General features: G+C 39.9%; 2 protein-coding genes across 6 annotated transcripts; one reads left to right on the plus strand and one right to left on the minus strand.

The window, feature by feature from the left end:
• The first annotated feature begins 462 nt into the window (after window positions 1-462).
• Window positions 463-17,246, plus strand: LOC116699195 (phosphatidylinositol 4,5-bisphosphate 3-kinase catalytic subunit alpha isoform). 5 transcript variants are annotated; one of them, XM_032531666.1, is made up of 21 exons: window positions 463-1,042; window positions 1,991-2,406; window positions 2,671-2,880; window positions 2,987-3,237; window positions 3,593-3,838; window positions 4,071-4,156; window positions 4,261-4,366; window positions 5,088-5,240; window positions 5,744-5,878; window positions 6,119-6,243; window positions 6,414-6,495; window positions 7,858-8,022; window positions 8,173-8,276; window positions 8,581-8,752; window positions 9,781-9,887; window positions 10,767-10,888; window positions 11,505-11,583; window positions 11,785-11,955; window positions 12,601-12,718; window positions 12,816-12,967; window positions 14,343-14,613. In XM_032531666.1, exons 2-21 carry the CDS (start codon window positions 2,055-2,057, stop codon window positions 14,611-14,613), a joined length of 3,207 nt encoding a protein of 1,068 aa, XP_032387557.1. In that variant the 5' UTR covers window positions 463-1,042; window positions 1,991-2,054. The 5 variants fall into 5 exon arrangements, 4 of the variants coding, with proteins under 4 accessions (XP_032387557.1, XP_032387558.1, XP_032387560.1 ...); XM_032531667.1 differs by having other exon boundaries at window positions 463-885; XM_032531669.1 differs by having other exon boundaries at window positions 464-730.
• A 1,569-nt stretch (window positions 17,247-18,815) lies between these two features.
• Window positions 18,816-26,755, minus strand: kcnmb3 (potassium calcium-activated channel subfamily M regulatory beta subunit 3). The gene is made up of 5 exons (XM_032531849.1): window positions 26,503-26,755; window positions 25,039-25,051; window positions 22,903-23,100; window positions 20,934-21,108; window positions 18,816-19,973 (listed from the first exon to the last, which is right to left on the minus strand). The coding sequence occupies exons 1-5, from the start codon at window positions 26,588-26,590 to the stop codon at window positions 19,611-19,613; spliced, it is 837 nt and encodes a 278-aa protein (XP_032387740.1). The 5' UTR covers window positions 26,591-26,755; the 3' UTR covers window positions 18,816-19,610.
• Window positions 26,756-26,849: the final 94 nt, after the last annotated feature.

The following is a 26,849-nucleotide window of genomic DNA, read 5'->3' on the forward strand; positions in this document are numbered from 1 at the left end:
CAACTGCAAGTTATGAAAAAGAAATTGCATGGTGATTTTGCAGTGTCACTATACCAAGCAATATGTTTTTTGTTGCCCTACAGCAGAAATAAAAGATCATCTACCCAGAGTATTTGTGCTCTAGAAAGGACACAAAGAGCATATAAGTCTGCCCAGGCTGCACAATCTTACAGTTGTTTGCTTATTTTAAAGATAGAAAAGTTTTCATCCGCATCAAAACACAAAGGACCCATTGGTCTGAAGTACAGACCATTGGGCATTAAAATATGATGCTAATGACTTGTTTCTCTGCCCATGGCATATAACGTTCCCTGTTGCAAAGTTATTTGGGTTTAAAGTTACCCAGTAAAAAGAAGAGAGAACATAACGTCCTATGTAGAAGCAATAAAACACTACATGCAATCAAATCAGTCCCACTTTTCCTCATTCCAGCTTTTTTTTCTGGGGGCTCCCTCTACGCACATGCTGGTGACAGGATGCGCTCTGGGCGACTGTCTGTACAGTCGATGGTCTGTAGCAACAGACGGCACAGTTTCTTCTCATGTGCTCTTTTGTGGAATTTCTTAAGAGGCTTTTAATGTGTTATTAACGAAAGCAGTGGACCAGCGGTTTCCCTTCCCAGTCTCATCTCATGACAGACTGCTTTCTCCAGCAGCTAACTCTCTCTGTGTGGGAGGGCGGTCCATGATGATGAGCCTGCTAGCAGCCTTCGAACAGGCTAGCTAGCTGAGTGAGTGGAGCTAGCGTGCTAACAGTTACCCGAGTGTGCAGTTTATTTTCGGGACAGCACGATGAAGAACATCATGAAGTATTATAGACTTATTCCACTACAGCATATTGACAACACCACTGGAAGCTAGCGGCGTCCTTTCTCCACCACAGCGGGTTTATTCCGACCCCTCAGTGTCATTGTTTGGATGGACTAACGTTAGAGCCAGCACCGCTGCTTGAGACTTCCCAAGCTAGCCGCTGCTAATGATTGTGCTGCTAGCAGACTACCTTCGCGGCTAACCGGTTGGGGTTAGCTAGCTATCTGACACAGGTAGCTTATATATGTTGTTGTTGTTGTTGTTGTTATTTTGTGGTCGCTTTCTTGTTAATTGGAACAGTTACTCACGCGACAATCTATCGGGTCTCGCCCATAATAACGTCAGACTTGGCTTAGCTACATCTCTAGGTTTAGCTAGCTACATATTGTAGATGGCATTGATCTGCTTAGCGTTAGTGAACTTGGCTAGCTAGCTAGCTAACAAACAACACCTAACGTAAACCCACCAGCAGCACAGAACAAACAAGTCGAGGTGACTGTCATGTCCTGGCTACAGCTAGCTATAACTTAGCCGTATTAGCCACACTTGACTAACGTGTGGGTAGTGCTGGTTAGCTAACGTTAACGTATAACATAGCTAGCTAAATGTTGAAGTTCTTTAATTTAACAGCACTTGGCATTCATTGGTTCCTTTAAGTTAGCATGAGTTATTGTAACACCAACTCTGAAGTTTTTGTCTCTGATGTGATGACACGTTATGATATAGCTAGCTAGTTGGGTTACTTGCTAACGTTATAGGTTACGTTATACTTTAAAACGACTGCACGATACGCGGAAAATATGCGATATTTGATAATCTTGTTGAATATTCGTGATAATGATACTGCTTTTCTGCTGCTTTCAGTATATTGCCAACATACAATACATTTTGTTAACAATTTCCAACATTTATCTACATATTATATTAACTACAATCATTAAATTGAACACAAAATGTGTTACTACCACTGTCAAACTAAACGAAAGTAAATTTACACAATTACTGAATACTGGCGACCTGTCTTAAACTGGGGCACCTTTTAGGAGTGTGTATTTATCAGTTAGCGTGCTGTCACTATGCAACTCAAGCATCGCGGAAGTCAGATGTTTACCAAAAGCGTTTTGCATGATTGTGCACAGGTCAGTGGTTCTTATATAATTCTGTTTCATTCTTTCTCATAGTTGGTTGACATCGCTCATCTGGTAATTACCGGTCTCTGAAAATAGCAGATTTGTTGGCACGACCATGCCTCCCAGGCCCTCCTCAGGAGAACTATGGGGGATGCACTTGATGCCCCCCAGCATACTGGTCGACTGCCTTCTGCCAAATGGCATGCTTCTCACGTTGGAATGCCTCCGGGAAGCCACTCTGATCACAGTCAAGCATGAGCTTTTCAAAGAGGCCAGGAAGTACCCTCTGTACAATCTGCTGCAGGAGGAGAGCTCCTACATCTTTGTCAGTGTCACCCAAGAGGCAGAGCGGGAGGAGTTTTACGATGAGACCAGGAGGTTGTGCGATCTTAGGCTCTTCCAGGCCTTCCTTAAAGTCATTGAGCCAGTTGGCAACAGGGAAGAGAAAATTCTCAACAGAGAGATAGGTATGGTCTATGAATTATTATGCAGTTAGAAAACAGTAACATACTGTAAGAACCAATGGCAGGGAAGAGGGGGAACACAATACTCTTGGCTTTAACTGGTCATATATGTATTGTCTCATGTATTACACTGTATTTTTTCATGGCTCAAATTTCACGTTATGAAAAATGCAAAAAAAAACATGTTTTATTAAAATTCAAAATCCTTTGTTAATCTCACAACGGGGAAATTCACACTGTGAATTAAGCACCTGTTTTTCCTTTCAGGTTTTGCAATTGGAATGCCTATATGTGAGTTTGATTTGGTGAAAGACTCAGAAGTGCAGGACTTCAGAAGGAACATTTTAAATGTTTGCAAAGAGGCTGTGGACCTTAGAGACAGTAACGGACCCCACAGCAGAGCTTTGTACGTATATCCTCCCAATGTAGAATCCTGTGCAGAACTTCCCAGGCACATCTATAACAAGCTAGATAAAGGTAAGACATTTTATTCTGGGCTCAAAATATATTTGGCAATGTTTAAATGCAGTGTCTAAATTTTCTCATATTTATTCAATTTTATCTTTTATTCTCTTTCCCTCAGGTCAAATCATTGTGGTCATATGGGTTATTGTGTCACCCAGCAATGACAAGCAGAAGTATACCCTGAAGATCAACCATGACTATGTGCCAGAGCAGGTGATTGCTGAAGCCATACGTAAGAAGACGCGTAGCATGCTGCTCTCCCAGGAGCAGTTAAAAATGTGTGTACAGGAATATCAGGGAAAGTACATTCTCAAAGTCTGTGGCTGTGACGAGTACTTGCTGGAGAAATACCCTCTGAGTCAGTACAAGGTAATTTAATGTAATATTACGTCTGCTGCATCTGTTGCTATTTTACGGAGAGCTCCACTTCACATCAAATAATAATCAAACACAAATGTGCTTGGCATTCATTACGTGAAATGAAATGTATGAGAAAATATGCTGCCTGTAAAATTTACTGATTCAAGAATGTAGTGTAAACATCACAGAATATAAGGACAAAGTACTGAATGTTTCAGTTACTGCTGAATTGTACTTGCAATAATTTACATGTTGATAAACCTAAAAATTGTATGAATGGTTTCAAAATGTCAAACAGTATGAACAGCTTCAAAATGTCACAATCATGGCTACTTCAACATGTCACTTTGTGTGCCCTTGACAGTATGTGCGCAGCTGTATCATGCTGGGACGGATGCCTAACTTGATGCTAATGGCAAAAGACAGCCTGTATTCCCAGCTGCCCATGGACAACTTCACCATGCCGTCATATGCAAGGCGAATATCCACAGCAACACCCTACATGAATGGGGAAACAGCCACCAAGTCTCTTTGGACCATCAACGGAACGCTGAGGATCAGGATACTGTGCGCTACTTACGTCAATGTCAATATCAGAGATATTGATAAGGTACACCAGTGTCCAGTGCTGTGACTACTTCATCTTGTTTTACTTATAGCTTCTCTGCTTTGGTCTGGTTTGACAAAATTGAATTCTGAATGTAATTTCACATCTACAGTACCTTGGAGGTTATTAGAAGATGCACAGTATTCTTCACTTCATACAGTCAGAAATGCAGTGAAAGATATCTTTATCACTCGATGGATTAGTATATAAACTGTTCTTCTTGTGACTGCTCTAGATCTACGTCAGGACCGGAATATACCACGGTGGAGAGCAGTTGTGTGACAATGTCAACACCCAGCGTGTGCCCTGCTCAAACCCCAGGTAGTTCACAGTAAAGAACAATGTTCTACACTCTAGGAATTTCACTCTGCTTTGCAACAGCAATGTGATGATTATGTCAATGGTCCCTTCCCTGTTTATTCCAGGTGGAACGAGTGGCTGAATTACGACATGTACATTCCAGACATCCCCTGTGCTGCCCGACTCTGCCTCTCCATCTGCTCTGTGAAAGGAAGGAAGGGAGCTAAAGAGGTTAACAGTGAAATGCTACATGGAAGTTATAATGCATATGATTTCAGCTTTGGTTGATTTGTCAACAATGTGGTCACTGGTCTGGTGGTAACTACAAATGTGTTTTAATATTACAACAAACACTCCTTGAGCAGCTTCTTCCTAAAAGGATATATCTGTAACTCTATCTGTTTGCAGTGCAGCCAAACAAACTAGCATTGTTTTAATAAAGAATTCAATCAGTAATTCCATCATGTCATGAGCAACTGCAATCTGATTTCATAATGCGCATGATGCACAAAGTATTTCCACAACAGTAGGGCAGAGTTACTTAGAGTTTCACCAGGAGGAGTCAGAAGTATTGGGTTTGCATTAGTATTAACTCAATGTAGCTGAGCTCTGACACGGGAGAGTGAACAATAGAGAACGAGGCTGATATTAATGACATGCAGTGGTGGACACTGTCACTTACAATGAAAACAACTGCATAGGGAGGGAATTACAGAATCCAAAGACATTGAATGTTTTTTGCTTAAAAAAAAAAAAGAACAAGAACATAAATAAAATCAAAAACCGGGTTTGATTTCATGGTAATCTTAGGGTTAAATGTTTGGTTCATATTTTTATTTCATTCAATCTATTCTTGTATGGTTTTTATTCAAATCAAAGCAGTTAAAGTTGGTTGGCTGTTGGCGCTCTTAATCATTTTCATATGCCTCATCTTACTGGTATTTCTCTGTAGGAGCACTGTCCTCTTGCCTGGGGCAACATCAACCTGTTTGACTACACCCACACACTAGTAGCAGGGAAGATGGCTCTCAACCTATGGCCTGTCCCACATGGCCTAGAAGACCTGCTCAACCCTATCGGTGTCACAGGCTCCAACCCAAACAAGGTGAACAGCAAATGTCAACATTCTGAACATAATGCTCACTCACTGTTGTGCTTCCAGTGGTGTCTCATCTTTTTCTTACAGGGCAAATAGTGGTTTGATTGACATATTTTAAATGTAAACAGACATTGCTTGTCTTTGGATGTTTTTTTGTAGTTGTAGTTTTTTTGCAAACAAAATACAAACCTGTATATATCAAAAATATTAGAATTATAATAGGATTTTAAAGTAGTTGTCAATGAAGATTTCTTTCAGTTACATGGACCAGACTCTTGAAACACCAAGAAGATAGAATATCATGGCACCAAACATAATCTTGCCAAAACTTTTCAAACATTATTCTTGTGTCTGTGACTGACCTCTTAAGCCTCATTGAGTTGGTGACAACCTGTACGGTTCAGAGTTTAAGCCGCCTCAATTTAATCAACCACACCTTTTTTTCCACTTATTAAATAAATATTGACACAGTAAACACCTGTCCCCTTCCCCACTTTCTAAACCTGCAGGAAACCCCTTGTCTGGAGCTGGAGTTTGACCATTTCAGTTGCCCTGTCAAGTACCCTGATATGACCATCATTGAGGACCACGCAAACTGGAATATATCCAGAGAGCTTGGCTTTAATTACTGCCACACCGGTTTGGTAAGATAATAAGCGTTTATTTTTTAATATGTATTCTGTTGCCCCCTATCAGACTCATCATAAAATCTGATTTTCATTCCCAAGAGGCCGCTGCATTGTAGTTAACTCAAACCACATACAGGAACTTAATATCACCCTTTCAATTCAGTTTTATGGGAGACAATGTAGTGCTGACGTTGTTGTTCAGTTTTTTTTTTTTTATTACAGTATGTGTTACATGTGTTATATATGGTGTCATAGAGTAACAGACTGGCACGTGACAACCCCCTGACCGACGCCGACAATGAGCAGCTACGCCAGGTGTGTAACAGAGACCCACTGTCTGAAATCACTGAGCAGGAGAAGGACTTTCTATGGAGGCACAGGTAATGTGTGTGCACTTGTATACTATTATTGGGGGTTTCTGAGTGCTCAAAACCATTACATTTTAAATTAATTAAAGTAATAAAAAAAAGTCATTATCTACCGTCATGTGGGGCTAATCTAGATGTCATTAAATTTGTAACAAATTTATTCTCTCCCCTAACTTTTTTAGACAACACTGCGTGAACATGCCAGAGATCCTTCCCAAGATCCTCCTGGCTGTGAAGTGGAACTCCAGAGATGAGATTGCACAGGTAAGCTCAGGTTTTCTACTGCTGACACCTTTATTTTAAAAGGTGAAATGGATATGTGCCTAACTTAGTTATTATACTAATAAAACTCAGCTGATATTACATAAAGAGTTAGGGCTGGGCGATATGACAAAATATATTGTCAAAACCATATAAAAATATCTCTGGATATATTTTCCTATATTGTTTTTATTGCAATGTTAAACAGTGGCCATCATTTGGATGGCGTTTTACGTTACATTTAGCACTAAAATTCTTAATAAAATGAGAAAATACTTTTTATTTGTTATGTCAGGAATATTAAAATAGGTGGGTATTTCATAAAGATTATTTATCGAATTATATTCTAGTTCCTTTAAAGTAGCCACCCTTTGCTCTGATTACTGCTTTGCACACTCTTGGCATTTTCTTGATGAGCTTCAAGAGGTAGTCACCTGAAATGGTTTCCCAACGGTCTTGAAGGAGTTCCCAGAGATGCTCAGCACTTGTCGGCCCTTTTGCCTTCACTCTGCAGTCCATCTCTCCCCAAACCATCTCGATTGGGTTAAGGTCCGGTGACTGTGGAGGCGCAGTACTTCATCACTCTCCTTCTTGGTCAAATAGCCCTTACACAGCCTGGAGGTGTTTTTGGGGTCATTGTCTTAAAAATAAATGATGGTCCAACTAAACGCAAACTGGATGGGATGTTGCATGTCGCTGCAGGATGCTGTGGTAGCCATGCTGGTTCAGTATGCCTTTAGTTTGGAGTAAATCCCCGACAGTGTCACCAGCAAAGCACCCCCACACCATCACATTTTCTCCGTTGCACAAAGACCCGGCGGTTGGAACCAAAGATCTCCAACTTGGACTCATCAGACCAAAGCCCAGATTTCCACTGGTCTAATGTTTATTCCTTGTGTTTCTTGGCCCAAACAAATCTCTTCTGCTTGTTGCCTCTCCTTAGCAGTGGTTTCCTAGCTGCTATTTGACCATGAAGGCCTGATTTGTTCTAGAAATGTGTCTGCTGCTAGAACTCTGTGTGGTATTCATCTGGTCTCTAATGTGAGCTGCTGTTAACTTGCTATTTCTGAGGCTGGTGACTCAGATGAACTTATCCTCAGTAGCAGAGGTGACTCTTGGTCTTCCATTCCTGGGGCGGTCCTCATGTGAGCCAGTTTCGTGTTAACTAAGTTTTCGCAAACGCATTGAATGAGAAAGTGTGTCCAAACTTTTGGCCTGTACTGTGTGTGTGTGTGTGTGTGTGTGTGTGTGTGTGTGTGTGTGTGTGTGTGTGTGTGTGTGTGTGTGTGTGTGTGTGTGTGTGGTGTGTGTGTGGTGTGTGATATATATATTTATTTGAAGTAAGTGTTATTTATTTCATTACAGATGTATTGTCTTCTGAAGGACTGGCCTGCTATCAAGCCAGAACAAGCCATGGAGTTGCTGGATTGCAACTTCCCTGATCCAATGATCAGAGAGTTTGCCGTAAAGTGCCTTGAGAAATACCTAACGGATGACAAACTCTCACAGTACCTCATTCAACTGGTTCAGGTGTGTTGTATCCTCATCTCATATGAAATTCAATTTAATTAAATAAATGCCATGTTATTCTAACTGGAGGTTAAATTTACTGTACTATAATTCTTTTAGGCAAATTATGTTTTTCATTGTATTTACTGTGCTTTCTGTGCCTGTGACCAGGTTCTAAAGTATGAGCAGTACCTTGACAACCCACTTGCACGCTTCCTGCTGAAAAGAGCATTAACCAATCAGAGGATAGGACATTTCTTCTTTTGGCATTTAAAGTGAGTTTATTTAAAAAGGTCTTCTTTCAAGAATTTTGAGCTGTATTTGGCTTGAAAGGTTAAACTGATGTTTGAATGTCACTCGACTGTCTGGTCTCCAATTACGTTGAATTCAAAAAAGTCCTGTTGAAACAGCTGATGTCAGGTGTGTGTGTGTGTGTGGGTGTGGGTGTGGGTGTGTGTGTGTGGGTGTGTGTGTGTGGGTGTGTGGGTGTGGGTGTGTGTGTGTGTGGACAGATTTTCCATTAGGACACACAAAACCTCTTGATTTTCTTTTTTTCCTTTCCTGCCTACCTGTGTACAGGTCAGAGATGCACAACAAGACAGTGAGCCAGCGGTTTGGCCTGCTGCTAGAGTCGTACTGCCGGGCCTGTGGCATGTATCTGAAGCACCTGAGCAGACAGGTGGAGGCCATGGAGAAACTCATCAATCTCACTGACCTCCTCAAACAGGAGAAAAAAGATGAGGCACAGAAGGTAATCTGACAGCTGGCAGCTGTTAATTGTGAGCCACTGAATCATTGATTTCAATCTTGACAACATCTGGACCAATCAGGCCACAGATTTTTTTTTTTTAATTCATATTTTACAAAAATACTGTTAATAATATTAATTAATTCACTTTGACTGTATTTTGCTGAGCTTTCTTGATGTTCAGCTGCTAATGTTAATGAATGTTAACACTGGTAGATGTTTCACAATAAAAGCTAAAGCAGCTATAGCAAATTAATACAGATCTGAGCACAGGGATGTTCATCATTAAAACAGGGTACATTAGATATTTTCTATGATTGTGCTAAAATAAAGTAAATAAAGGCCTTACCTTAAAAGATATAGGCCCTTGATTTGAATAGGCCACTTTTATAATGACAATATTCAAATAATTTGTCATGTGACAAATAGTAAACAGTCTTATTTGTAGTAATCCAAAACTGTTCACTCGCTGACAAATATCGTTAAGTTTAATATTTAAGTGCTTGCTACAAGAAGGAACTAGGAGTTATAGCCAGTAGCACATGTATCAGTCATAGTGTTGATGAGTCTTGGCAAATGCATTGGTTAGCTAGCTAACTGGCAAACTGACTTAATATCTAAATACAACATTAATGAATCAGTAATAGCAAGAGATTTTGCAAGATTAAAATGTTACAATAATTCTTGTCAAGGTTAAAAGTTGTCTCGCGTGTTCACATCCTGGTGACTGACTGACCTTCTGCTGCTTTATATTCAACGTTAAAGAGCAACGATAAACGGTCATGAAAATAAATAGAAGTCTCTCGTCACACCGCTAGTAATCGCCTTTTCCGAGATGACATAACCAGCGCCCAGCAGCACAGCACAAAACCCATGCTCTGTGAAGCTGCATTGTGAAAGGTTAATCATTTTGCTGAGGAAAAGAAGCACCAAGGAAACTGTACTTACTATATAGTTACCAGGCTGGGTGACTCGCCACCTGTCTGAAACTATTGTTTTATTAACTCATACATTGGTTTCTCGCTTTTAAGGTTCAAATGAAGTTTCTGGTGGAGCAGATGAGAAGGCCTGATTACATGGATGCCCTGCAGAGCTTTACCTCCCCACTGAATCCTGCACATCAGCTGGGAAACCTCCGGTACATCAGCACTCTCTAATATAACTCTCTCCTCTAATATGGCTGGCATTTAATATTTATTTCCACTGCAGGTATTGCATTTGCCTTTTCATCTTCAAGCCTTAGCATATTTATGTAATATTGTCTTGAATTGACAGACCTAGTCAGTATGGTCTGGCTACACCACCTGTCTATTCTAGGATAGGGTAAAAAAAAAAAACACTCTGGCTCGTTTGAATATCTTTTAACCAATCGCAACTAACCCCCAGTAGCGGCGATTGCGAGAGGGTAGGGACATCTGGCATGCCAGGCTTTATCCCCAGCTACATACATTTGTTGTGCCAGACTATATGTAATAAAATGTCAGTGTTTTGTGTGTGGCTGAAGTATGTTTAGGGACATCATAAACTCATTTTACAGTAAACCCAGTCCATGGGAATCAGTTAAGATGAAAACTAAATATATCAGATAAATTGTGCACACATTAAAAGGAAGTTTACTCTGTTTTTTGTTACTCAATGTACTGTACTTGCACATGAATGAACATAATAGATAAAAAAGGACAACAAAGCTGAAAAAGGTAAACATGAACATTGACTACTATGTACAGATATAAATACATGCCACAGGTGTGTATAGATATATAAGAAACAACACAAAAAATGTGTATATAATGTAATTATGTAAGACAATGGTGCAAATGGTGATTGAATATATACTGGATAATTCATGTAACAGGTTGTTTTATGTACAAGAAGTTTGATTTGGCAGTATATACAGCGGTGTATACAGCGGGTCTATATTCATATTGACAGGAGAAATATTGATCAGAATATATTGTTTTGAACAGGGACTCATTAGCACAGTAACATTTCCTCTTTGAACATGTCTCTGTTTCAGCTTGGAGGAATGCAGAATGATGTCATCAGCCAAGCGACCTCTATGGCTTAACTGGGAAAACCCAGATATGATGTCAGAGCTTCTCTTTCAGAACAACGAAATCATCTTCAAAAATGGAGATGGTTGGTTTTGTTTCCCTGTTTCTCATATAGAAATAGAATGAGAGTAGAATGTACATTTAACTCTTTGTTATGATCATTTGACTAGTTAAAAAAAAAAGCGCTGTTTTGTTTTGACCATAGACACAGAATGATTGATCAGTTTTTTGCAATGGCGACCGTACACATAAAAATGTCCGCAGCTTTGACCATTCTGCTGTGTTGATTGAATTGGAATGTCCTTTCTACTGTTCCATTTCTGTGGTTTCCCCTCTTGTATCTCTCTTGCTGCCTCTATCTCTATTTGCCCATCCGTTTCTTTGTGTACTTACACACGCATAGGCTTGGAAAAAGCTCTTGCTGCTTGATGTAGCGTAATTAAGTCTAAACCTGTAGGGCACATCATGGCACACAAACACAGCCTCATTCATGTTCTGTACATGGAATTCAGAAAGAACAAGTCCCATTATTGGAATCACCCGTTACCGCAGCTGCTTGACCATTTTGTTGCACCATCTGTGACAAAACTGACATTGACAGCTCTGCTCCATAATGCATGATGAAGTTGATCAAAGAGCAGCTAAGCAGCTAATTCTCACCTTACTGTCACCTTCCTCCTTGTTTCTCTCTGCCTCCACAGATCTGAGGCAGGACATGCTAACACTGCAGATCATTAGGATAATGGAGAACATCTGGCAAAACCAAGGCCTTGATCTCAGGTAGGCTCCTCACTTCACCATGACATTAAGGATGCAGGTGCACATTAACAGGCACTGGATACTTTCATGTTCTGCACTCCACATCAGAATGTGGATTGGTGGCAACCCCTACAAGCCACCTCAAGTCATTTAGTATGAAGTCATCACTGCTGCCCTAATTATTTCTGCCTCACTTTACGTTTCTTGTCCTTCCTCTCCCAGGATGCTGCCATATGGTTGTCTGTCAATCGGTGACTGTGTTGGTTTGATTGAGGTGGTGAGGAACTCTCACACCATCATGCAGATTCAATGTAAAGGAGGCCTAAAGGGGGCACTGCAGTTCAACAGCCACACGCTGCATCAGTGGCTTAAGGATAAAAACAAGGGAGAGATGTAAGTGGTAAAAATAGAGATTTATACAGCTTTTCTAGTCTTCTGTAGTGTGTGTGTGTGTGTGTGTGTGTGTGTGTGTGTGTGTGTGTGTGTGTGTGTTGTGTGTGTGTGTGTGTGGTGTGTGTGTGTGTGTGTGTGTGTGTGTGTGTGTGTGTGTGTGTGTGTGTGTGTGTGTGTGTGTGTGTGTGTGTGTGTGTGTGTGTGTGTGTGTGTGTGTGTGTGTGTGTGTGGTACACACATATATATAATATATATATATATATATATATATATATGTATATATATATATATATATATATATGTAATGTATGTGTATATATATATGCATATATATGTGTGTATATATGTATGTATGTATGTGTGTGTGTATATATATATATGTGTATATATGTATGTGTATATATATGTGTATATATGTGTGTATATATGTATGTATGTATGTGTGTGTGTATATATATATATATATATATATATATATATATATATATATATATATATATATATATATATATGTATGGTGTGTATATATGTGTGTGTGTGTGTGGTATGTATATATATATATATATTTATATATATATATATATATACACAAACCTCACAATCCACTCTGAGACTGAAGTATTTTCCATTTGTTTGATTCCTTAGGTATGACCAGGCCATCGATCTGTTCACGCGGTCGTGTGCAGGCTACTGTGTAGCCACATTTATCCTGGGCATAGGGGACAGACACAATAGCAATATTATGGTCAAAGATGATGGACAGGTAAATATTACATTTTGATATACTTTCTATGTTTAATGTGTGCACTTTCTGTTTCTCTCTTAAATAGTTATTTCATTTATTACTCATGTTTTCTCAGCTGTTCCACATAGACTTTGGCCATTTCCTCGACCACAAAAAGAAGAAGTTTGGGTACAAGAGAGAACGTGTGCCCTTTGTGCTCACACAGGACTTCTTGATCGTTATTAGCAAAGGAACTCAAGAGTGCACCAAAACAAGGGAGTTTGAAAGGTAACACCAGCAATACCCATGAGTTTATTCTACTATCTACCGAAGCCAAATCAAAATGGGAGATTGAGCTAATTTAGATTTTTTTCCTCTTATCCGTGTTAACTGTGTGGCAGCAATTAAACACTTTACCACCCGGGGGCAATAATTGACGTCATTCTCAGTTACTTGCGAGTTTTGGTTTTGATGTCAAAAGTAATCATGAAAAGATCACAGCGAAGTGTGTTGTGGGACCATTTTGATTTAAAAAAAATAACTTAGTTCACTGCAAACACTGCCGTGTATAAGTACAACACGGCCACAACTCAAATGATGTACCACTTAAACAAAGTGCATCGACCCCGGTTGATGTCGGTGGCGGTGCATCCTGCTCTCAGTCTCAACTTAGCATCAAGTTGGCGTTAGCACGGAAGAGCAGCGGTAGGGACCGGTAGGGCGGCTATCCCACAACATGGAGGAGACAAGGCTGCGTTGTCTGACATGAGGACGAGGGGAGCGCAAACACTGGCCAAGTTAGGGCGGAGGTACCTGTCCATATCCCAACGTCAGTCCCCTCAGAATGGGTGTTTTTGGCGGCTGGACTGACGGTCACCAGGTTGCGATCGCGTCTGACCCCAGATCATGTCAACATGCTTATCTTTCTCAACAAAAAATAGTAGACTGGTGCAGAAAGTGTTAGACTGTGTGAGTTACTGGTTAGTTTTATGAGACTTTGTTAAATAGCCTAATTAATGTTTAGTTAGGCTTATCTCTTTCACCGTCTTTCTCGACTCCGTGCCTTAGATAGTTTTGAGATACATTTGACAAAACCTGCCAGATCTAAGTATTTTGTTTTTGTTTTTTTGGTTAAGTTATTGTTTAGCATGACATGATTCTTTTGTTGTTCATATTTATTATTTTGGAACAAACAAGGGTCTCCGCTTAAAAACCCCGGCTCGCAGCTGCAGCTTCCGCTGCTTTAGAGCACCGCAGGGCATATATCTTCAGGTTTAGCCTATGCGAATGTCCAGTTTAACTGCCCCAAGTTGTTCTTCTTGTAATAAAGATCTCATTGACTATGTATTTTTGTATTTTAATTGCATTTAATTTATAAGAAGTTAAATAAATAATGAATTTTAATATAAACAAAATTAATGATTAATTGGTACTCGATCGTTAATTCTCCCGACGATCGACTAAGAAAATTTAATCAAATGTACATCCCTAATTGTCATGGACACATGCAGCAATTTCCCCAGAATGGAACTGTACGGGCCCCTGGTACAAGTCTGCAAGGTTGTCAGCTGTGTGTCTGCCTGGCAAACTCTGTGTGTAGGACGGTCAATTCAACTCGCCAGTCCTCATCAATATAGTGCCATTTGTCCTCCTCCCCCCTCAGGTTCCAGGAGATGTGTTACAAGGCGTACCTGGCAATCCGACAGCATGCCAACCTCTTCATCAACCTCTTCTCCATGATGCTGGGCTCAGGGATGCCCGAGCTGCAGTCATTTGACGACATTGCTTACATCAGAAAGACGCTAGCCTTGGACAAGACGGAGCAGGAGGCCCTGGACTACTTCATGAAGCAGATGAACGACGCTCACCACGGTGGCTGGACTACCAAGATGGACTGGATCTTCCACACAATCCGCCAGCATGCTATGAACTGAAGTGACGACTAATACATAAAGAAAGGAGTAAAGGACTGTGCCGGTGGGACAACACACTAAGAATCAAAAGAATGGTGAGAAGTGAGCTAGGTATTTTCCAAAACCCACTAAAACCTGGTTAATACGTCTGCCGGCGTGTGACTCTGAAACCTGCCAGCGCACCACAAAATAAATGTGCTCAGAAGGGTCTAATTCATGGACGTAATGCCTAAATGCCCCTGTTTCTGAATTTCTTATCCCTGCACTATGGACGTCAGAAGGCAGGGTGTTGTTATATTTCATCAGTTTTCTTCATAGGAACTAAACAAGTGTAATGGACCTTGACATTGTTGCCCTTCTTTGTTTAAACAAACTGGGCAAATATTTTTTTATTCCTTTCAAGTACATCTACAACCATCAGCATTAAGAAAGGAACATCATAAAGTTGTGTACCATGAGCACAGTTGGCTTTTTCACATGATGAACTGACAGAGTGTAACTGCTTTATTTCCACTACCTATTTTAAACTGATGAAGACGGGGAAGATATTGGCGCACACAGCCAGACCAGCTGACAGAATGAAAAGGACAATGGCAAGCCTGGTGTGTGCCTATTAAATCATGATTACCCCTTACAATCATAAAAAACAATCACCAACACTCTTACTACAGGACTGACAGAAAACGTGTTGTTGTGTTGTTAAACACTAGCATTTAACACTTTTAAAGCAACTGAAATAACGACTTATTTGTAGCCTACAGATGACGTGTACTCAGTTTAGAATCATGCCAGATAACCGACTTTTGTACAACAGTTTATCCATAGACTCGTATGCATTCGGTTTACATATTCCTTTTTGAGTCTATTTTCTACTGAGCCAAAGTACTAGATGTTTAACCCCACTACTCAGCAGTCTTATTGTTAAAAAAACAAAACAAAAAAAACTAAATAGTCACTACTATTCCAAGTCTCTCATGTGTACTTGTAGCACTGATCTCTGCAGTATTTGTTTTTGTTATGTTTCATCTATCAGTATTATCCTGTGTCCAATGTTGAGGCACAAATGTCCGTCATCCACCCCACACTGTCGGAACACAAACGGACTAGAGAAAACTTTTCTGATGCTCAGCTGTATGAGAGTTTATGAATTGGTCTGTTATTCAGCTGATTAAGGCAAGAGTTGAAGGTGAAAATTATGTGCAGTGTTCCTTTTGTGTGTTGTGCTGTTACACTATGCAAGTTGTGATTCTGATACCTACTGTATATCACAACAACAACAAGTTGATGTCAGAGTAAGGTAGAGAGAAAAATGCATCTCTGCCGACATGCTCACACAGACAAGTGTGCAGTGAACAGAAAAATGCTGCACTGTAACAGGATCGTCTACTTCTTCCCAACAATAAGAACTGAGAAATGCCTTTTTTCTTCTCCTTACCAGGTTTATATTTGGAGCTTCTATCTAAGCCATCTTTAAAATGTTTGATCTGTCCAGTTTTGCTCCTGTCCTCTTGTTCTCTAACACTAATACTAAGATAATTTAAGTGATTCTCTCCTTACATATGCCTCATGGTCCCAGATCATGACATCCAGGTAAAGAAAAGTAACAGAAGTTAATGGTTTTTCAACCTTTCAAGTGTCTTCTACCCTCCTCTTTCCTATGATTATGTCTCTTATGTGTGGAAAAATAGTCTTTGCAGGTTTGCTCACTGCACTGGCAATTACGAAAGATGTCAGTAGATGTTCCAGCTTTACCAAATGATACACAACAGGGCGGTTTCCTGGACACTCAAGTCCGTCTAAAAGTCCAATTTTTGTTTTCTGTACATTGGTATGGACTTAAAAATGCTGAGATGCATGCACTTCTGTACAGGCTACAGGGCAGTGGGCTGGACCCAAACTCAGAAAACTAGACCTCATATACTTTATGGAAGTACTCCCTAAATGATGCTATTTCCCTTTGTACTTATTGTTTTCTGTTTGTCACACTGCATTATGCATGAGGTCCTCGAATATCTACTTTTTTTGTTTTGTTGACCTGATGTTGTTTACTTGAATTTGATGTATAGAAAGGACCTTGTTACTTGTGTAAGGTACAACAAAGTCACAATGAAGGTAACAGATACAGATAACTGCTACTACATGTGCAAATGCTTTCCTTGAGTACAGAGGTAATATATTTTTGTACTTTTAAATGTAAGCAAACTCATATATGTAACTGCTAACCAAAAAAACAAAAAGGCGGAATCATGCATAACATGCACCATCTAGTAGACAGACAAAACCTAGTAGACAGCTTCTAGTTGTTGAAACGATATGAATGACAAAGCAGAGGATTGTTGAATGAAGGACAGCAACTAAATGCTGTTGTTAGTCAGTCTTTTGCCCGAAGTGGAAGTCTGTAAGCACAATGAGAAAGAAGCTACCCTGCATGATTTAAAAAAAAAAGAAAGAAAAGAATTAGACTTAGTTATATCCATCTATGTGTGTGTGTATAATATATATCTATCTATATATATATATAGATATATATCTATATATATATCACAATTATCAAATCAAATCCTTGTTTTAGTCATCCTCATATGACCATGTCTGATAAATTGTATGCATTCATTTATTGTACTGTTAAATAAAAACATTTCTCCCTATCTAAATAGATTACTAGGCATTTTTGTTATTACACTGTCTTGTTGGTCAACATGTTTGTATAATTTACAAGGCACTTTTGCATTGTTGTGCTTTGTAAAGATTGACATTCATGTGGGTTAAGGCTTTGGGAATGTAAAAAATCCCAATTAGTGCAATCTTCTATTATCTCAATCTTGTCATAGAAAACAACAAAGACGACTGGGTGAACCGTACTGGTATGTATAAAGCTTCAAGATTGGTCCTAAACTTTGACTTTTAAGTATTTTTCTTTCTTTTTTTGAATTAAAAAAGGGAAGAAGCTAAAAGTAACCTTTTAACAAAGTAAGTGTGATTGTTAAGCATTGACTGCAGTGACTCCAGTGTTGTAAACCCAAAATGCCCACCCTCATGTACCGAATTAGCCAAAAACTGTGGTGTAGATAGCTGGGATAAGTGCACGTTCACGGCTTTCTTAAATAGACCACGGTATCGATCACAGATTTACTGATGCAGAGATGGAGAAGACTCATGCGGCATGTGTTTCACCCAATGAGCAGCAGCTTCTAATGGAAAGTAACGAGGAGATGAAGAATATAACATGCAAAAAGGGAAATACGGCTGTTATCAAACGGAGAGAAAAAAGCCCAATCAGACTATAGCGGACCAACTGAATGTGTAAGGATGTATAAATCTACTTAATATACTAGTTGGCTGGGTTCAATTAAACCTGGTTTCGTGCAACCAAGTTAAAGCTAAATTTAAAAGCTTAATCCCTTATCCTGGTTTCGTGCAACAGGCCCCAGCTCCTTTATTGCCGAGGTCTTCAACGTTCATTAAGTCAAGGACCGCCTACTACATATTTTGTATAAAACTGAGTTGCAAATTAAACTGAGCCTGCAATACTTGTGCGCTGCCTAAAGTCTTTATACAAACCTTTCTAGTCCATACAATTCCAATTGATGGCATGATTTTATAAATCATGTTTTAATGTTATACATACATGTGCCGCATTGGATCCTAAAGGCTGTTTTACGTTTCTGCGTCGAATCGACGGCGCGCCCCCGCATACCCCGCTGCGGTGCCGCAAACCGCTTTCCCGGCCCCCCCGTCGTAGCTTGACACGCACCTCCAAAAATGGGTAACTTTGCGTCGAGGCGACGCAGACCGCAAAGACTGTGACAGGTCAACTCATCCTGTGTGTTGATAGTTGGTGTTCCAAGCAGCAGCAACATGCTAGTTCACTGACAAATAAACTCAGACATATTTTGATTACAATGAGAGAGAAAGAGAGATTTATTTTATTAATTCAGGACAATGCACATTGATGAACCTGCACAACAGTACGGGTAAAGGTGCCAGATTGTAGCCCGAGGGCTAATTTCCATCTGCAGTCCAACAGGCAGGTCGGAGTTACAGTAAAAAAACACAGAGGATAGTAGCATTTAGTATATAAAAACAAGAAGAAACAAAAAGAAAAGGAGAAAAAAAGAGAAAGAAAAAACAGGACAATTCACTAGTAAAAAAACAACAACTGAAAACCCAGTGACTGTGCTGTCCGTTTGTAAAGTGTCTATATGTCAGTGCGTTTTGAAACGAGCACTTTGCCAGCAGGTAGTACTTTGTGGGCAGTTGTGCTAAAGTTTGCTTGCTAACGTAACGTAAACTGGCTGGCTGACACCTCGCAAATAACCTCAAACTTATTTTCTGGTTATGGTAACTAGGTCAATGGATTTTACCGTCTATTTCTCGATACCTTTCACAAGATTAATGGCTTAGCACGACAGTCTATGGGGTTTGCCATTCTGAGTACCGTTTCGATGGGGAGCGACACAGACACAGGCGACACCCCGTAGCGTCATGGCGGTGAAATGCACTGTGATGCAGAGCAACCCGCTGCAGATCTCCGACAGGGTCACGACGGCGTAGGAGCGACTGCATGGAGTAGACGCAGAAACATAAAACGCCCTTAAAGATAAACTGTATCTGTGGATAGCTGTTCTAGGGATAACCTTACATAATAGGCCTATCATCAATGTTTCTTTTTACAAATAGGCTGATTTGTGTTTGCTAATAATATTTTGCATTCAAGACATTTCATTTTTATTCAGTTTTTTTCATTGTTGAAAGTTGTGTGTCCTGCTGGTCAGTCCTAACTGGGTTCAGAAACCTCTGGGGCCGTCTTAAAGAATTTAGGAGCTCAGACCAATTATCTTTACTTCTGCATGGCACAAGAGAATTGGCTAAAATGTCAACTTTCTTGGATTTTTGAAACACTGGATGTACATTTTTTTTTTACTCTGATTCATACATTCCGACCCTGTTTCACATTGTATACAAGTTACAAATTAATTCACAATTCTTTGCATGTTGCAGCACAAACACTACAAACATCATGAAGGGGACTGCATGCTGGACCTCCGGAAGCATCTGTAAAGTTTGCCCTGCCTTGATGTCAGCCTGCCCACTGCAGCCTCACTGCACATTTCAGGGCAGAGATGCGCTAAGCACTGTGTCAGCTTCACAAGGCCCACCAGCAGAGCTCCGCCAACCAGCATCAGACAGGGCCACAGCAACGCAAACAGGGTCTTCTCAAAGGTGTACTTCCTGCCCAAGATGGCGTCCCTGGGGTGCCTTGCGCGGTCTGTGAAGCATGATAAGGTGCTCCCCAGCTGAGTGTCCAAGCTGTTTTTTACTTTCAGGACTTCATCCTGAAGTTCTGTTCTCTCCATCTGACATTTGGGTATGTAGAAACACTGGGGGGTGGGGGTGGGGGGGGGAGATATATAATTCAAGTGTCATTTTTTTATCACTTGACCTGCTTGTTACAGTTGGCAGCGCTGATTGCAATCAAGGAGACGAGCTGCAAGGTTCTTTTTTGATTTAGTCTTTTTGTCTGTTTAAAAAAGGAACAGCCCTTCCAGACTCTGGGCCCTATTTTAAACAATCTAAGCGCACGCACTGTATGAAGCACACGGCGTTTAGGGCGGGTCCAAATCCACTTAAGCTCGTTTGATGGCGGAAAAAGGGTTGTACTTAGTGTCTTCGTTAATTCATAGGTTGGGCGTAACATGCAATAAACCAATCAGCATGTCATCCCTTTTTTTTTTTCCTTTGAAAGCCAGGCCTGTTTGTACCTTGGCGCATTACTATCATGATGGTGGATTTGAACCTTAATATTTTCATTTGTAGTCTTTTACATGTTTGCGTGCTGCTGCGCTTCCCTGTGTGTGTGTAACAGTGTGCGTGCTGTGCATAAGCCTAGGCGCATTTTACTAATGCGCTGTTAAAATAACAAAATGCTGCACTACTGACTTTAGACCAGGTTTTTGTTGGCCAATGGTGCGATCACTTCCCGCTGCTTCAAGACAGCAATACGCCAAGACTTCACCTGAACACACCCCACTGTGAGACACCCAGTTTCTCTGAATAGAGCAGAAGTGCAGCATGAAAGCATCTCCTAATACAGTAAAATCATGAACATGGATGATTACAAAATTAACATCTACTACACCAATTGGTACTACAAGTCAGTTTTAGTACATAGATATAAAGTCTTAATGCTCAAATCTACTCCTTGAGGGCCTTAAGTGTCCTGCACATGTTCCTACCTTACAGTCAACAAGCCATACCTGGTGTGAAGCACATCCAAACCCGAGGTTAGTAAAACTATATTTAAGACCTAAAACCTAGAATTTACTGCCATAAATCCCTACCTCAGAAGCTAGGAAGACCGACTCCTCGTTAAAGTGGAGCAAAGCCCTCTCATTGGAGTCCGTGAGGTTAACCGTCACCCTGAGACAAGGCACAGTGCTCACACCTCTGCAGTCCACCCACTCCTCCATGGTGACGGCCTGCAGCAGCACACAGCTGGCCTCATTCTCCCAGTTGCTGGAAAACAAAGAACATTTTGTTGTACCCAAGCCAGGGCTTCCAACCCTTCTACTTCAACCGCAAACACACTCACACCAGAAAGGCAAGAATTGTTACCTATTAGATCTCTGATGTAAATGGAAGCTATACGATACTGGCCATGCTTGTAACTTTTTTAAATGCTGTTATCTCAAAAATAACCAAATAATTAACTTGTTATCACGAGAAACATAATATGTTTTTTCCTCTTACTATTTCATAATGTTTAGCAGAGATTAGGAGTGCAATGCTGTCTTTAGTCTTGCTATGCCATACCTTCCTCCACAGTGCCGTGTGGGTGGCGCTAATCGCCGGACAGAGCCTCGGTGCCGCTGCAAAATAGCCCTCGGGAAGCAATTTTGTTTGGTGGAACGTGTACGTTCAAAACTCAGATTGGACAGATAGTCTAGAGCTGTCTGGATATACCCTGCAGAGATCATTGGGTGGAATTTTTGGTAGCACTGAAGCAATCCTGGAAGTGGAATGTCGTGGATATGTCATGCACTGCAGCCAGGCTGTCACTGGCATCTGTGTTCAAATCAGCTGACGCTACAACTGTAGTGCACCCATATATATTGACGGTGTATATACGGTGTATATGTAAGTATATATATATATATATCCTTTGTTAACACCTTATTTTAAAAATCGTATGTTGTCAGAGGTGTATACTTCTGTTTAACCAAGTCTGTTAGCGTCAGCTCAATCTGGGCCATTTGAACTTCTGATCTCTGACAAACATAAGTAATAAGGGAAAACAATTTTTTGTTCTCTCAAGATAAGGAAGGACATCCGTTCTCAGCTTCCCTAGGTGTGAGGGGTGTTCTTACTGTATTTGTGTTCATATTGTAGCACTTCTTACGGAAGCAGATCTTCTGAACATTGTAGCTGCTAAACATCAGAATGTTACCATTGTTATTTTGAGCATGCTAGCATGCTGGCACCACTGTGCATAACTGCAGCCTCACAGAGCATGGCTGGAGACTTGTATGGTGTTTTTCCACTGCTTGGTATCTACTCGACTCGCCTCGACTCTACTCGCCTTTTTTGGTTTTCCATAACAATAAAAGTTCCTGGTACCTGCTAACAGGTACCAAAAGGTGACGTGAAAACCTGCAGACTACTGATTTGTCGGAGAGAATCGTCACTATTCATTGTGTCATCATTGCTTGCGACAGACAGGGGTCTCCTGAATAAACCCGCTGTGTTTAAATAGTTTAGCCAGCGGGTTTTTGTTGCTGCCCCCAGCTTCTTTTGAAACTAAATATGTCTTCTGGCTGTGGCAACCGCCGCATGCCGACAATCAAAAGCAACACACCTTCGTTCTGTGTGTGTGTCGCGTTAGGTCACGGCAGTTTCCTACGGATGTTACAACCAGCCATGCTGGCCTCATGCATAAGGCTTTACTAATCTGCAATGGAAAAAGGAGGACGGGGCACCGCGGCCGAGTTGAGTTGAGTCGAGGCGAGTTGAGCAGGTAAAATGAATGGAAAAACGCCATTAGTGCTGTTTCTTATTGTCTTGTTTGGAATGGGCTTCCATAACAAGTTGTTTGCATAGAGCTCGGCTGAATTTTATTTTTCCCAAAAATGTTATATCTTTTGGATTTGGACTGTTGGTGAGCCAAACAATTACTCAATTAATCAAAAATATAATCATGAGTTAAATTAATAATGAAAACAATTGTTAGTTGCAGATCTAATTGTGTTGTTAAAAATCAAATGATAAACCATAGTACTGTCAAATGACATCCCTCCTAGCATCTTGTCACACCTGTTAACATAAGGTTTGATCACAGTAATGCCGACCACAAAGAACATGAGCACAGAGAAGGCCATCATGGTGAAGCCCAGCAGGATGGCTCTGTCCTCCCCAACACTCGACACCGGTGTCTTGGTCCGAGCTCGCTGCTCTCCGCGTCCATCCAGTCCTCTACTCCACTCCTGCTCCTGTGCTGTGTGAAGGAGCTCTCTGTGGCACGCACGCACGCATGCACACACACACGCACACGCACACACACACACACGCACACACACACACACACACACACGCACACACACGCACACACACGCACACACACACACAGACACACACACACACACACCAGGAATGTATTCCAACAGTGATACAAATGAGATATTTAAGTCAATGCATCAACAAATTTCATGTTCAACTTGTGATATGATTTGGTTAATTAAATTAATTGAAATCTTTCAAACTACATTTTAATTAGATTTTTTTTTTTTATTCTACTACATTTTTTTCCCAGTTTAAATGTTGGGCTCAAATGAAAAAAACATTGCCTTCACTACATTTCTTATTTAAGCTGTATAATCAGAAGTTAGTTGGTAATGTTGACAGTGACAATTTACACCTAAAAGGGGGACACTGGCAATTTAGTATTGTTTTTTAATATAGTACTTCCATGTTAGTGAGAGACACAAACAGCACAGTGGTGCTTTGAGCTAAATGCTAACATCAGCAGGTATAATGTTTACTATGTTCACCATCTTAATTTAGCATGTAAGCATGCTAACATTAGAACTTAACACAAAGTACAGCTGCTGATGGGAATGTCTTAGCAAACCAGTATTGGACAACAATTTTGACCCAATGATGATGTTAGATGGAAAGTCAGGGGACAACATTTACTACAGTTTATTACAGTGGTGAACTGATCATCACAAGAAAAAAGACTTAAACTTACATTTCCCATTATTTTATATAGCGTATATGCAAGTGCACACAGGCGTCAAACGGGGCTTGAGCACCTGCCCTTTTTCTTCCTTGAGAAGAAGAGCCTTTTTTTTCTCTGGTGCTTTAAAAAAAAATTTAAGTCATGAATATATATTCTTGTTCGCGCACAGCTTCACTGTCAAACAAATATATTGAAGTGAAAAAATATCAGATCGGGAGATGAGTTTGTTGAGTTCCGACGCCCTTCCTCTCGCTTGAGCGCTCTCCCTTTTTCTCTCTTCCTCTATCTCAGCATGCCCTCAACTATGGAAGTCAATCTGTTTTATCAGAATTTGAAATTTAAAAGCCATTGAACTTCCATGACTGAATATTTATGCATTGAAATTATGTATCTGAATTTTTTTTTTCTCTTCAAAATTTTGATCCCGGACGCCACCAGAAGGCTGTCACATTTAGTGGTGAAATAGCAGACAAAAATTATAAAAAAATTGCCAGTTGTTGGCTGCTAGTACTATGGCAAACTCCCGATCCAGATTATGGAATCAATTGCTTTTCCTTGGGTTCTTTGATGTTAACACTGAATTTTAAAAATTACATTTTGCAGCTGAATTTGGCCCGTTGAATTTGAGGAATTTGGAAATACATTAGTTGAATTTTAAACATTGTATTTTGCATCTGAATTTTTTTATGTTGAATTTTGTTAATTCTGAATTTATGAACATAAAAAAATAAAGGGGAGAATTAGTTGTTGAAAATTTGAAGATTAAAATGTTGAGGCAAAAAATTCAGATACATAATTTATGTGCAGAAATATTCAATGCTAGAAATTCAATGGATTTTTAATTTCAAAATCCGATTAAGCAGATTTACTTCCATACCCACAGCATAGCCACACATCATATTTCTTGGCTTGCTTGTGTGCAGGTGAGTTGCGATGACTAAAGACTAGCAGTGCCTCAAGTTTACTACTAATTATTCAAAAGACAAAAACAAATATATTTAACTTGTGTCTTGCTAACATGCATGAGCTACTAATGTAATAAGTTAGCTAGGTAAAGCTAAGGCATCACAGCCATACAGGCTAATGCACTGTACTTAAAGGAGACACGACAGGTGAATACAATAAACATTTTTGTCTAATAACGTCATCCCAATCTCCACATTGAAATGCAAATGAGGCCTTAACTAATTCAAATGCACTAATTTGCATACATTGGACAAGACACTGCAGGTGAACAGGATAAACAAAATAACTAAAACATATCAGCGCAGCACTTTCCCAGTTAATGACTTACATCAAGAGTCTTTTCCCCTGAAATGTTATGTTTAAATATGCAGAGAGAAAAAATCTACATATGCAAACAGTTGGAGGGTAGTAGGCCTAAAACAAACAACATCTAAATGTGTATTTTGGAAGTTCTCTTTCCATTAGAGTAAAAGAAGACAGCAAAGCAAAATAGACATATAATTTTAAAATTGACCACTACATGAAAAACGTAACTTCTAATAATTAAAGTGTTTTTTTTCTCTGTAAAATTTACAAAAAATAGCAACAATAGCCTTTTTCAGTTCAGTGTGAAGCTTTGTGTTGAATTTGACAGGTTATCTATTTCAATAACACCAAAAGAATTAAAATGATGTATTGCCATGTGCAAAATAAGCAAATTACTAATTAAATACAGTGTGTCCCTTTCCTTGGTGCAGTCAGTTATTCTAAATACATACTTGAGACTATAGCATAGAAAACATGCACGTTGGGGCTGTTGCCTGCTCTTGTGATGAACCTGGTGAATGCTAAAGAAGGCCATGGCCTCTGTGGGAACTGATTATTTAGTGGAAATATGTTAAGTCTGAAACAATTGCGTGAGATATGAAAATTCAAATAGATTTGTAAGGAAGTCAGAGTTAATATATTTAACATTTTGTTTATTTGATTTTGAAATAAAGAATATATTTTTAATTATTTGCCCTTTTTCACTTGAGCCCCTACCCCCCCAAACTGTCATTGCACATCCCTGATAGCCGTAGAGTAGCTAGTACGTTGGACATGTAAACTGAACTGAACAGCGGTGGAAGAAGAATTCAGATCCTTTACTTAAGTAAAAGTACTAATACCACACCTTAAAAATACCCTGTTACAAGTAAAAGTTCTGCATTAAAAACGTTACTTAAGTGAAATTATCATTTGAAAATATACTTGTTACTAAGTATTAAAAGTTAAAGTTCTCAATGCAAAAGAATTCATATTTTGTAAACTACGTGTGCGTTGTGAGCAAAAAATAAAGTAAAGTAACTTAATGTAGTAAAGTGATTGATGTAGTGGAGTAAAACACAGTATTTCTCTCTAAAATATAGTGGAGTAGAAGTAGAAAATATCATGGAAAGAAAAGACTCAAGTACAGTACTAAATTTAACTTCGATACATTTACTGACTGAAACTTAGTATGCTAAATCCGCGGCGTGTCCCGTCAATGAAAATATTAATCGATTTTAGTCACTTCAAATCAGTTTCAGGGCGATGCATCTGGCTTTTCAGACACATCAGTGTGTTTAATCCTTCTTGGTCATATGTACCCAAGAGTTAGACATCTGAATGTGAAGCTTTGTTTAAACTTAATTAACTCCCAACAGTGTTTTCAAAGCCTTGCTATCCGACCCAGTAGATTGTCCTCTCTTACTTTGTCTGCCGCCTACGAGCACCCTGCAGGTTGATCTTGATCGGGATGGTGAATGACCTCCGGGGAGAAGCTGTGTTCAAGAACATGCCCACTCCCGGTTCTGTCCCAGCCACCTCCCTGCCCCAAGGATGTTTATCCACTTAACAAGCTCCTCTCTGTCCGAAAGCCATTGTCCTTTTGTCGTCAGCTGATCATGTCTCGAACAGGCTCCAATGAAGTGCTCTGACTGACTGTGTGGACCAGATTGCAGTTTATTCACCAGGGGACTTCCTGTTGTTCATCAAGGCTCAAAGGTGAGTACAACAACACCTTCTACCTTCACGTGTGTTTCTATAGAAACCACCA

The sequence above is a fragment of the Etheostoma spectabile genome, chromosome 12 (genome assembly GCF_008692095.1).
Source record: "Etheostoma spectabile isolate EspeVRDwgs_2016 chromosome 12, UIUC_Espe_1.0, whole genome shotgun sequence".
Classification (NCBI taxonomy): Eukaryota; Metazoa; Chordata; class Actinopteri; order Perciformes; family Percidae; genus Etheostoma; species Etheostoma spectabile.

Coding starts and splice junctions, on each gene's coding strand:
- LOC116699195 (XM_032531666.1), top strand. CDS start 2,055: ATGCCTCCCAGGCCCTCCTCAGGAGAACTATGGGGGATGCACTTGATG. Junction 2,407..2,670: donor AATTCTCAACAGAGAGATAG/GTATGGTCTATG, acceptor TTTTCCTTTCAG/GTTTTGCAATTGGAATGCCT. Junction 11,584..11,784: donor AACCAAGGCCTTGATCTCAG/GTAGGCTCCTCA, acceptor TTCCTCTCCCAG/GATGCTGCCATATGGTTGTC.
- kcnmb3 (XM_032531849.1), bottom strand. CDS start 26,590: ATGTTCTTGAACACAGCTTCTCCCCGGAGGTCATTCACCATCCCGATC. Junction 21,109..22,902: donor ATCAAACCTTATGTTAACAG/GTGTGACAAGAT, acceptor TTTGTTTTCCAG/CAACTGGGAGAATGAGGCCA. Junction 19,974..20,933: donor CGGTCTTCCTAGCTTCTGAG/GTAGGGATTTAT, acceptor CCCACCCCCCAG/TGTTTCTACATACCCAAATG.